The sequence below is a fragment of the Microtus ochrogaster genome, chromosome 17 (genome assembly GCF_000317375.1).
Source record: "Microtus ochrogaster isolate Prairie Vole_2 chromosome 17, MicOch1.0, whole genome shotgun sequence".
Taxonomy (NCBI): domain Eukaryota; kingdom Metazoa; phylum Chordata; class Mammalia; order Rodentia; family Cricetidae; genus Microtus; species Microtus ochrogaster.
In genome coordinates, this window is record NC_022019.1 from 567,446 (window position 1) to 579,612 (window position 12,167).

At 43.7% G+C, this 12,167-nt stretch overlaps 1 protein-coding gene across 1 annotated transcript in view; it reads left to right on the forward strand.

Moving 5' to 3' along the window:
• Positions 1 to 12,167, forward strand: part of Slc35f4 (solute carrier family 35 member F4) — a 226,852-nt gene that overhangs the window by 198,298 nt on the left and 16,387 nt on the right. Inside the window, exons 2-3 of the mRNA XM_026783271.1 lie at positions 6,083 to 6,268; positions 10,112 to 10,409. Of these exons, the coding sequence (XP_026639072.1) occupies positions 6,083 to 6,268; positions 10,112 to 10,409 (484 nt within the window). The remainder of the gene's footprint in view (positions 1 to 6,082; positions 6,269 to 10,111; positions 10,410 to 12,167) is intronic.

Below are 12,167 nucleotides of genomic sequence, written 5' to 3' on the forward strand. Positions count from 1 at the left end.
GAAGAAGAAGAAGAAGAAGAAGAAGAAGAAGAAGAAGAAGAAGAAGAAGAAGAAGAAGAAGAAGAAGAAGAAGAAGAAGAAGAAGAAAAACCCATCTTAACCCATCTTAATTGTGTTAGGTCTGTTCCCCGGGTAAGGGATTCTAGACTGTATGACGTGAAGAAATTAAGCCAAGTATGCAAGCTTACAACCACTGTTTGTGGTTCTTTACAGCTTCTTCTGGCTGTAGTTCTGAGTCTCGCTGCTTCAAGCTCCTAATGACTTGACTTCCCTGCCCTGATGGACTGTAACCTGGGACTGGGAGCTGAAACAATCCATTCTCCTTCAGTTGTCTTTGTCAGTGAGTTTTATCACAGCAACAGGAACCAAAACCAAGACAGAGTTTGTGTGTCGGACAGGGACTTGCCAAACGGGTTGGGATTCAAGAGCAATTTCTGCCCACCCACCTAGTATGTTTGTGTAGGTGGCCATGATGATTATGAATATGGCCCAATGCTGGCTGTTTAGCTTCTCCCGTTGTCCACAGTAGCAGAGCTGCAATACAGTTCTATTTGTATTGTGTCTCAAACCACAGAAGACCTGCCTAAGCAGCTGCCTCTGCCAGCTTCTGTCCCGCCTTCCTCCTCAGGTGACTGACATGTGTAAACACCATTAGCTCCTCCCTGGCAGGAATGTCTGTCCTTTTCTTCCCCTGCTCATGAAAAAGACATAAATATTCTGTGAACTGCTACATAGACTTCTGGCTTGAAATCCCAACCCCTAAAGGAGAATACTTCTGTGGACCATTAGCCCTGGCAAGAGACTGTCGTGAACTGGCTCCTGGAGAGCAGCTTTCCACCCACTTGGCAGTTAGCTCACTTTACAAAAACTGCTTCTGTAAATTGGCTTTTCCCCTCCTGGACCATAACAAAACAAGGGCAAGCGCCTTGCCTTCTTGTACTTCCCTGCATTTAGCAGAGGCTAAGGCACAGCCTGGCCCACCTTAGGCCTCAATCATGTTGATTACAAGGCCATCACAGAACAGGCCAAGAGAGGGGAGGACCTAGGACTTACCACAGGGCAGGGAACCCTGACTGCCCATTGGGCTGGAGAGGGAGGGGGAGAGGAATGGGGAGAGGGGGAGAAGGATGGGAGGAGGGGGGAAGGATGGGAGGAGAGGGAGGGAAATGGGAGGCTGGGAGGAGGTGGAAACTTGTTTTTTTTTCCTTTTCTCAATAAAAAAAAAGAATTAATAAAAAAAGAAAGAAAGAAACAGGCCAAGAGACAAAGGTTTCTCTCGAACTGAAGTTAGGACTAACAATGAATGACGAGGCTGCATTATTAATGGTCTGTCAAATCTGTCAGTCAACAAATGTAATAGGGCCATTTGGAAAGGAAAGTATTTCAGAAGAGCTCCAGGAATAGATTTGTAAGCAGAGGTTTTCTAGAACCAGCAGTAGGTGCTTCCCACGCTTGGTGGGCAATGGTGACATTGCAATAGGGTAGTAGTGATACTAGAAGGTGCATGAGAATTGCATGTCCCTTTCAAAGCCCTGTGTGTGTGAATGAGCAGCCTGGTTTAGGTCACAAGGAAATCAAGGCTTCAGGGAAGGGGAAACAGAGGCCCAGTCACTATAGAAGAAAGTTAGAGTGTCACCCAACGCAAACCAAGCAGGTGATTCACAGAGGGGAGCCTAGCTTGTAAGAATCTGGCCTTACCTATGTTGACAGCTCTTCAGTCTCTCATCCTGTCCAAACCCTCCCCTATGCTACCAATGGCTATAATCTAAGCCCAGGCAGAAAAGGTTCTCTGTCATTTTTCCAGGATCACCAGCTTCTCATGTATAGAAGTGGTTTGATAAAACTGACTTGCTGAGCTGGAAACTCTACTAGAGAAGATGGGCTTTTTGAGTAAGTGTTTATTTGTGCTTGAACTGTTGGAGATTCACCATCGGCATCTGTAAAATGGGGAGAGTAAAATCAATCCTGCAGCATTTTTAACACCTGGAGATCGTGTGTGTGAAACTTCTTATCACAAGGAGGTGTTAAGTATATGCAAGGCATTTTATTTTCTGTCACAGAAATCAGTAGTGGAGCTAAGTCTTTGGTAGTAACGTCAACTGTAGATACACGAGAAGCATCCTACTCTAGGCAGAATGAATGAATACTGTTTTAGGCGCAAGATAGGTGTGGTTGGACTATTCTATTGCTTTTCCTCTCACACGCAGATTTTAGGCCAAAAAAATCAATTAAAATGTTTTTAATGTGCAAGTACCCAAATCTTTCAAATACATCTCTTGAAAACCTAACTTTTTAGTTAGATGTTTAATATTTGAAATAAGATAATCAAGAAATCTTGAAAAACCTAACCATAAAATGAAGAAGACCTACAAAAGTACACCGATAGAAACAGCAGGTGTTTTAACAAGGTATTTATTTATAAAATGACTAAGATCATCAGCTATAAGAGGTGGAGGGGGTGCAACAAGTACAGTGGATAATGCTGGGGCAGGGCGGTTGGGTTTCTTAGAGAACAAAGTGCTGAGCTGGGAATGCGGCTCACAGCTAAAGCATTGGCTTGCTATGCCCAAAGTCCTGGATTTGATTGCCAGCACCATAAACACAAACAGCAAGTAAACAAACAAACAAACAAATAGAATATATGAAAATGAAAAGTTGTAGTCTTACCTGCATGGGGAGCACCTCCTGGGACAACTCTTCCATTGCTCTAACACTATCTGTTTAACTCAGAGCAAGGTGACCTCAGGCTAACCCCACGAAAGCTTTTATAAATGCCTCGCCAGTACAGTAATCCTGCTACAGTCAAATATCTTCTGTCTGTGAAATTCAACACAAATTATCTTTGAGATTTATTTTTAATTGCATGTTTGTACATGTGTGCTGGAGTCTTGTGTAGATATGTGTGGTGGTGCGTGCAGAGGTCAGAAGAGGGTGTTGGGACCTGTGGAGCTGGAGTTACAGGCAGTTGTGAGCTGCCCAACATTGGCGTTGGGAACTGAACTTGAGTCTCCTGAAGCAGTATGACTTTTAAGCAACTCTCTAGTGCAGAAATTGCTTTTTAATGAAATAAAGCTTTCCACCTAATGTGCTGTTGAATTATTATATCTTGCTGAGAAAAAAAGTCATGTAATTATGACTATCAACTAACACAAGTAAAAAGTATAGAATTCTATTTCTGCTTTCTGTGGTTCTTTGTTAACTCTACCATCATGAAAAAGATCCCAGCTCTTCCAGCCACTGAAAATTGTTTGCCAATCTGAAAGTCAGTTCCACAGTCAGCACATTATTTGAAATTTCGTCAGAAGAATCCTCCACCAAAGAATCTAGTGTTCCAAGTAGACCATGGGCATGCGTGCGGTAGATAACATAATCCAAGGGGTGCGAGGGAAGGAGGTCGGTGCTCCCCAGCACCAGATCTACACAAGGTAGTTGCCTAATAATCTGGGAAAAGATGTTTGCTGATCTGCTCAGAGGAGCGTTTGTGAGACCCAAGTTTTCATTGACGTTTTGTGCCCGTGGGATATCAAGGCAGATGGTAGAGTCCTTGGTTGAGACTGTAATGGTGAATTTGACCTGTTATCATCCACATTGTCTTTGTCCACACAGAAACTGCCCTGTTGCTTTGTGTTTCATTCACAATGCTTCCCAAAGACTTCTTTCCTAGTTATTCTTCATCTGCTTGACTTTTCCATTTATCTGAGAACACCACACATCACATTCAAAGTACTCAAGCAATTGCCTTGCTCAGTCAGCAGCTGAGCCTCTTGTTCCCCTTGGCTTTGAACTCACTAGAGCAGATCCCCAGGGAACCCCTGCCTAGCACTTCCCAGTCTTTCCTGTGAGCTTTTTACAATACCCCACTACCAGCCATGGGAAGTAGACAAGAAGTCAGACAATGCAAAGACTTCCTCCCAATTGTTTTACTCATAACCTAAAGCTATGAGAATGAAAATCTGGACACTCGCTGTTTTCTGCAGACAGGACAAGCCTCAGATAATTGAGAAGCAATGAAGTCAGACCCTACAAAGAAAGCTAACACTGTGAAGAGATGCTACCAGAGCTGGGTCCAGCTGTTCCTGCTTCAGGGATGGCTTAGCTATTCTGTTTCTGGGTTGCTAAACCCTAAAAACTCCCCTTTTTCCTAACCTAAGTTAGGGTGGCTTTCTAATGCATGACGTCAGTGTTCTTGACTTCCACTATTGGTCACTGTTTTCACCTGCTCATTGTTAGTCACCATCTCTTAAACCCCCTGGTACTTCCTGTGAACCATGTAATCTGAACAGAAGAGGAAACAGAAGGGTGGAGATTCCCAGGGTTGCAATGGGCTCGGTATCTACACATCGATGTTGCTGAGCCCAGATTCCTACCCGATCTCCCCAGATACAGGCAGCCTGGGCTTTTAACTACTACCTGCTGTTTTGATCTAGTTTGGGCAGAACTTCCTTTTCAGAAACAGGCAGAGGCAGAAAACCAAGAGTCCCATGCTCTGTAGACTCTTATTGCAGAATCTTAGAGTTGGGCATTTGCTGGAAGGCCCCACACTATACACTTCGTGTATTCCAGTATTCAATCTCTTCTAAGTAGATAGCCGAACCTTCAACTCAGAACTCTGCCTGCTAATGTGTTGTCCATTCTCCAAGGCCACTTTTGATGCAGCCACAGAAATTTCCCCGCTCCATGCTTGACGTGAATTCATTCCCTTCTTGGTCCACAGTTCACATAAGGTTATGGCTAATTGGTTGCCTATCCAACTTTAATACTGAGCTGAGAGCTCCAGGTAGGCATGGATTATGTATCCTTCTGTTGTTTGACTTTGCCCCTGACACAAACCTACTTAATAATAGATGTTTAATATCCATCTGTTGAGCCAAAATGAATTTGGGAGCATGCGGAGTCCCATCACTGCAGACAGAAAAATATTCTCCAGCCTAGATAGTTTTAAAACATGGCCTCTAATGTCCCTACTACTGTGGCTCATGTCTGGTTTGTGGAGAACTGATGGCAGTTCATCTATTGGAGAATTTTAGTTATTAAGTCTAAAAAAGTGAGCCTTAACCTTCATAGCCAGGCCGAGAAACACACTAGGAGTTTGAGCCATGAAGCAGTCATCTCCAGTTTTGGAAATAAAGAAACCTAACAAATCCCACCTTGACAAGGTGGCCATAGTCAGCATCATCACTGATGTCATACAAGTAACACACATGACTGATAACAAAAAATGATACTCATCTCTCCATCATAGTCCAAACACATCACTAACATTATCATGAAAAAAAAAAACCAAGGGGCAAATATCACTTGAAAATTCTACAAAATAATTTATAATCACACCTTAAAACTATCAAAATTATTTAAAACTAGGGAAAATGAGAAGCCATTGCAGACCACAGGTAACTAAGGAGATGTGGTGACTGGATGTAACATGGCATCCCAGATGAGACACTGAACTATAAAGGGACATTAGTGATGAAACTAGTGGAATTCAAATGAAGGCTGGAGTCTTGTCAATAGCAATGCACCAATGTTTATCTTGCCATGCTGCCAAAGGTATCATTTGGAGTGGAAGAACCGAGTTGGTTGAAGCTCATCTTGAGCACAGTTCCTGCACAGCTGTTCTGGTCACAGATCCGTGGAGTCCATCCTGTGTTGATGAGAAGAGGAATGGGAAATGGGGAGGGGGGATCCTTAAGGCTGAGTTTTCATCTATCACATTGGATAAAGACTACAGGTGAAACTGGACTTTATCAGTCAAACTGGAAGGAAAGGGGTTGAAAGCAAGTGTGACACAATGCTTTGCTCCCCTTAAACTAACTGTGGGGCTGTGTGGACAGTTTTAATTTAGAATGCGAGTTTCCACCCAAGCATTGTCTTCTAATATCACCTCCAGTGAATGAATCTATCAAAGCAAATAGAGACCCAGGGCCTCCCTCCATGTGTGTCCTTCCTTGGGGTTCCTTCACAGAGTAGAAATGAGTTCCTTAAGACTGTCACGGTCATGTGTTTGACTGCCAAGGATTTTGAAGACACTTCAGACTTTTTCTGCTCAGAAGTTCTCAAACTGGTGTGTGCTCTGTCTTTCCAGGTACCTCCAGATCATCAGTCACTCGATGCAAACCAGGATCCAACTGCCCCAGTTCCCACAGCAGCATCAGCAGGCAACTGTCCCCTCTAGCTGTTACCGAAGACTCTGCTGCTCCTATTCTTGAACTCCAGAGCCGAGGACCCTCCGGAGTTTGTGGACACAGGGTTGAGAGACAGAGCAGAGCAGGTACGTGTGTGACCTCCACTTGAGCAGTATACTGTAGCAACCTTCTAGACAGCCATGGAAATGCTGCCTGGGGCACAGGAAGGAGAGATGTTTCACAGAGCGTGGGTGCAGGGATGGCTTATCAAATGGGAAGAGGGAGAAGTTAGGACATAAGACATGCAATTTATTAGGGATAAACAATGCCATAGAGAACCAAACTCAAAAATCTATTGTTAAAAAAGTTACATCATAGACTGTCAGTAACCTTTGGTGAAATTTACAAGGTAGTTCATTTTCTCATCTTCAAATGCCAAACCCAGCATCGTTTAGCTCAGCTCTGGGATCCAGTGATAACATTCTGTGTCCAGTCTAAAGAGAATGAAAACACCAGCCAAATCACACGCTGTGCTTTTGTTCTGGTCAGGACTCCTGGTCCCTGGCACCCATTCAGTCTTCCCAAGTTCCTATGCAGCAATGAACTGTTCAGCCTTTTCTGCTCACTTGAAACCTTAGTCCTTTGTCTGGTCACCACTCACTAACTCTGGGCTACTAGAGGGATCTCAGTCACACCCATGAGCTTCCCAGCGAAGCATGGCTTTCTAGATGCAACTGGATTCACCCAGATGCTGCTAAAGACTCTGTGATTCTGTAGTCTTGGACACGTTATCTCCTGTCTCCTGTCTCAAATAATGCTCTAAAGCCCCAAGTTCACACTCATTTCCTATCTTCTCAACAAATGACCACACATCTACCTCCCCAGAAAGGAAACAAACAAACAAACAAACAGAATAAAGCAAAAGTTCTCTCTCTGTGAGGGAGACTTTGTTCACCAGGTAACATCATCACAGGATGTTCCCTGGCTAGGGGCTCCCTACCTGTCTGTGGCAGGCACTTCCTTCTCCAGTGCGCACCCCCTCCCTGTGCCTCTTCTGCTTGCATCCACAAAGCCCCCTCTATCTGAGCCTTCAAGTGCCGCCAACATACCAAATCCTTCAGATTTCAAAACGCAGTAAAGATAACAGCAGAATATTCATTCATAATAACTGGCTAGTTCAGACCCAAAAAGAGGAACATGGGATTTACTCACTCATATTTGGTTTCTAGCCATAAACAAAGGACATTGAGCCTATAATTAGTGATCCTAGAGAAGCTAAATAAGGAGAACCCAAAGAAAAACATATAGGCATCCTCCTGAATATTAACCTTCATCAGGCGATGAAAGGAGACAGAGACAGAGAACCACATTGGAGCACCGAACAGAAATCTCAAGGTCCAAATCAGGAGCAGAAAGAGAGAGCATGAGCAAGGAACTCAGGACCGCGAGGGGTGCACCCACACACTGAGACAATGGGAATGTTCTATTGGGAACTCACCAAGGCCAGCTGGCCTGGGTCTGAAAAAGCCTGGGATAAAACCAGACTCGCTGAACATAGCAGACAATGAGGACTACCGAGAACTCAAGTACAGGCAATGGGTTTTTGATCCTACTGCACGTACTGGCTTTGTGGGAGCCTAGGCAGTTTGGATCCTCACTTTACTAGACCTGGATGGAGGTGGGCAGTCCTTGGACTTCCCAGAGGGCAGGGAACCCTGATTGCTCTTTGGGCTGACGAGGGAGGAGGGACTTGATTGGGGGAGGGGGAGGGAAATGGGAGGTGGTGGCAGGGAAGAGACAGAAATCTTTAATAAATAAATAAATTTTTTTAAAAAAAGGAAAATCTGTTTAAAAAAATAAAAAAAATAACTTACAAAAAAAAGAAAAAATAACTGGCTAGTTAAAGAAAACAAAAGCATAGAGTTAAGAAACTGTTTTAAATGAATAAAAATGACAGTTTGTGAGATTTAAGTGGGGAGTGAGTGAATTTTAAAATGAGGCTGGAAAGGGAATGAAAAGCCCCTTCTGGAGCCCTCTGAACTTATGAATAGATTATTTTATATGAATAAAGCCTAGACTGAAAGCGTGCTCAGAATAGAAAGACCTCAAGTTCTACTGACTTGCAGCACCCTTCGCCCAAGCCTCTAGACCGAGTTGGTTCGCGTTTCTTTTCTGGCCTCCTGACACAATAGTCTCTCTTTCTAATGCCTTCATTCATCTTCATTTTCCCTTCTTCTCTTGGCATAAATCACAGGACATTTGCAGAACTGTTGCCAAGGCAGACCCTATCTGGACGTAGTCAAGTGAGCTAGTTAAACCCTGCTTCCTTGCTCACTGCAATGTCTCTGCATTGGGGACGTTTCTCCCAAAAACATTGCTTCTCTGCTCTACGCAACCTCATCTCCGTATGAACTGGCCCATGTCATCTTGTGTCCTAATGCAAAGTCAAGTCTTTCACCTTTGAACCCCTGGGACACAAGGAACAAAAGAGATCTGAGTGTCTCCGAAGAGTCTATCAAATAAATAACTCAGAAATGACAGTTTCAAACTGCAGTTATTCAAAACCCCAAGAATTCAGTACCATTTAGAAGACTAAGAAGTTCCAGAGTGATTTTTGTGCTTACATTTATATTCAGAATTCACTTTCAAAGATTATTCTTAAAAGCCTCCACCCAGGGTGTGATGGGGAGTCAGTCTGACTTGGCTCACCGGGCAGTAGGAACATGTCCAGACAGGTTCTGGAAAGGAAAGGCCAGGTAAAAAAAAAAAAAGCCACACCCATCACTGCTTGCACCCCAAGTATGGTCTTGGGTCTCAGTTAAGTTCCTAGAGACATAAAACAACCTTGCAGCAATTCTGTGTCCCTGCAGGAAGCTCCCATGTGGGATCTCAGCTAGGAGGATGTCCTCCTTCTCAGCTGCTGAGAGGTACACAAATCTATTTCCAACTTACTTGTTCTATCGAGAGAAAGGGCAACGATGGCTGTCAACTCCAGAGAGTTTGGATGATTTTCAGGGGGAAAGTGCTCCTGAATTCTCTTGGTAAATGTTAAAATTCAAGAAAGTCTGCTATGTTTTCAGAAACACAATTGGACAGTAATCTGTTATAAGATGGGAAATGACTTTGTATAGTCACGGTTCACTCTGTTCTTGGCCCACACCGGTTTCAGTTTAAGAGTCATCTGGTCCCGTTTGTAAAAGATCCCCGAAGACTATAATAACAAGCATGCACTTCTCAGACCTTTCATGTTGGTGGGTACAGAGCAGCTTTGACTCAGTTGTGTTCATCCCCCACATAAACTGAAAGAGCAGCTTGGTCTATGGTGGAGTTTCTGTCTTAGTCACAGAGAGGAAGAGAAGGAGACCCGGTAGAGCCCCGGATGTCTCTTAGAGCTTCTGCTATGGGGCAGCCACTGCATATGTCCCTTGGGACTATGTGAGGCCTACCACAGGTCTTTAGAAGCTGAGGTGTGGAACCTTCTTAAAGGCAAAGTATGTATATAATATAACACACACCACACGCATGCGCATCTTTACCTTCTGGGTGGGGTCCAAATCCACACTAGACCCTGTCAAGTGAAGTTCATAGAGAGGATGAACTCGGGGTGAGGTGCTGGAGATGGCTCAACAATTAAGAGCACTGGCTGCTGCTCTTCCAGAGGACCTGGGTTCAATTCCCAGCATCCACACGGTAGCTTCCAACTGGCTGACTCTAGTTCCTGGGGATTAGACAGCTTCTTCTAACCTTCACTGGCACTGCACACACATGGGGCACAGACATACATTCAAACACTTTATATTTATAAAATAAAAATGAGCAAAATCCAGAAATGTAAAAAACAAACCCAAGAGATGAGCTGGGGACCGTTGTTTTCTTCAAATCACGCTGGTCATGCTCACAGTTGCATACGTCTTCTTAAAGGAGCCAACACGTGTGATTGCTGTTTTACATCCCACTCCTCCACATCTGTATTCCTCTCCTGTTTCCAGGGGATGATGGGACACAGACTCATCCTGAGAGCAGTGGCCAAGAAAGCAGACTCAAGGCTCGCTGCCTGTCCTGCACATCCGTGGTCCTGAAGGCCGTCTGGGGACTCTTGATCATCTTCTCAGTGTCATCGTCTTGGGTTGGAACCACGCAAATTGTCAAAATTACTTACAAGAATTTTTACTGTCCCTTTTTCATGACATGGTTTTCGACAAACTGGAACATTATGTTTTTCCCTGTCTATTATTCTGGCCATCTAGCCACAGCTCAAGAAAAGCAGTCACCAATGAAAAAATTCAGGTGGGTTCCATGTTTAATGACCAATAGCAGACGTTTCAAAACCTGTGTGATGTAAATGTGTCTATACTCACTGCTTTGGGATATGAATTGACTTTGTTTTGAAGTGAAGAAGCAAGATCTATGGTTGGCAGCGAACAGGAGGAAACAGAATTGGTCCCCTCTGGAAACATTGTGTCTACACATGGCAGGCATTGAGCTGGTCGGTGCTTTTGTGTCCCTTACCTTAGGTTGTCATCATCGTCATGGTAACAAACACCTTTCCAGGTGGTATTAATATCCTCATCTTAACCAAGACGAAACAGATTCCCAAAGGCTGAAAGTCGGCTCCAAGGTTAGTTGTATATAAATAGAACCCTGATTTACGTTCAGATTTATTTGTCTCTGAAGGTCATATGTTCAGAATGTCTCAAACGCTAGAGGAAAAATATCTATATTAATACATCTAATTTCTGTGATATGCACATGTTTGCTTGCTATTTCCAGCACTCTGATGTCTTCGTGGATGAAATGGCTTTGCTTCCTAAGACTGGAGGCTTAGCACGAAGCAACTCAAAGAGATGCCCGTCTCTGTGGTGGGAGCACATGGGCCTTGTCTGTTGCTCGGTAAACATACAGGGTGGTGGCTAGCCTACTAGTTGCATGGTTCTGGTATTTGTCCAGTGCTAAGTCAGATCCCCTCTTCAGATCCCCTCTGGGTGTGCTCAGGAACATGGCAGGGCTAGTATGAACTTTGTACAGCACTCCTGGAAGGCAAAAGCAATGTTTGGGTCAGAGTTTCTTTGTGGACTGCAGTAGGTCAAGTGTTTGCCTTGCAAACATGAGGATCTGGTTTTTATCCCAGAACAAACAAGAAGGCGATAAAGAAAAATCTAAGTATGGTTGAGCATAATTGTTATCCTAGCACTGGGGAAGTGGAGACAAGAGATGCCCTGGAGCTCACAGGAAGGCCAGCCTACCAAGACCTTGTCTCAAAAGACAACGTGGCTGGTGACTAAGGAATGACAGCCAAAATTGTCTGTCTTCTGGCCTCTGCATTCACACATACACCCATACACACACACACACGCACACACACACGCACACACACACACGATCCAGAGCTAAGAAACAGCATCAGCAACAAACATGCTCACTGAGGGCCCCCCGTAGATCACAGCAACTCGTCTTCAATAAGATGATAACAGTTGGTCATACAGTAGTTCAAACAACCCCTCTTTATTCCCCCTGTGCTCAACAAGAAAAAATGACTATTATGATTGTTACATTCTAAGAACAGATTTTAAAACAACTTCCATTTCTTGTCACCAGCTTGGAAGTGTGAGGGAATGCCGAAGTCATACTGTGAGCTGGTTTTCTGTATGTAACCATAAACATTCAATTTTAAAGAAACAAAAATTAGACCTAGAGAGGTGGCTCAGTGGTTAAGAGCACGTGTTGCTCTTGCAGAGGACCTGGGTTTGGTTCCCAGCACCCATGTGGTAGCTCACAGCCATCCATAACTTCACTTCCAGGGGATCTGATGCCTTCTTTTGACATCTTTGAGCACCAGGCACACACACAGTGTGTATGCATATGTGCACTCAAAATAATCATACACATAAAATAAAAATTTTTAAATCTAAATTTTCAATAAAAAACTAAAAACAACAAATATTCTCATTTTTGAAGAAAAGTCCTATGATTGTTTGTAGTTGTGAAAATAAATTTTGTATTTTGTTGCCACTAAAATGGAGGTCATCTTTTGGGTATGATTTTTTT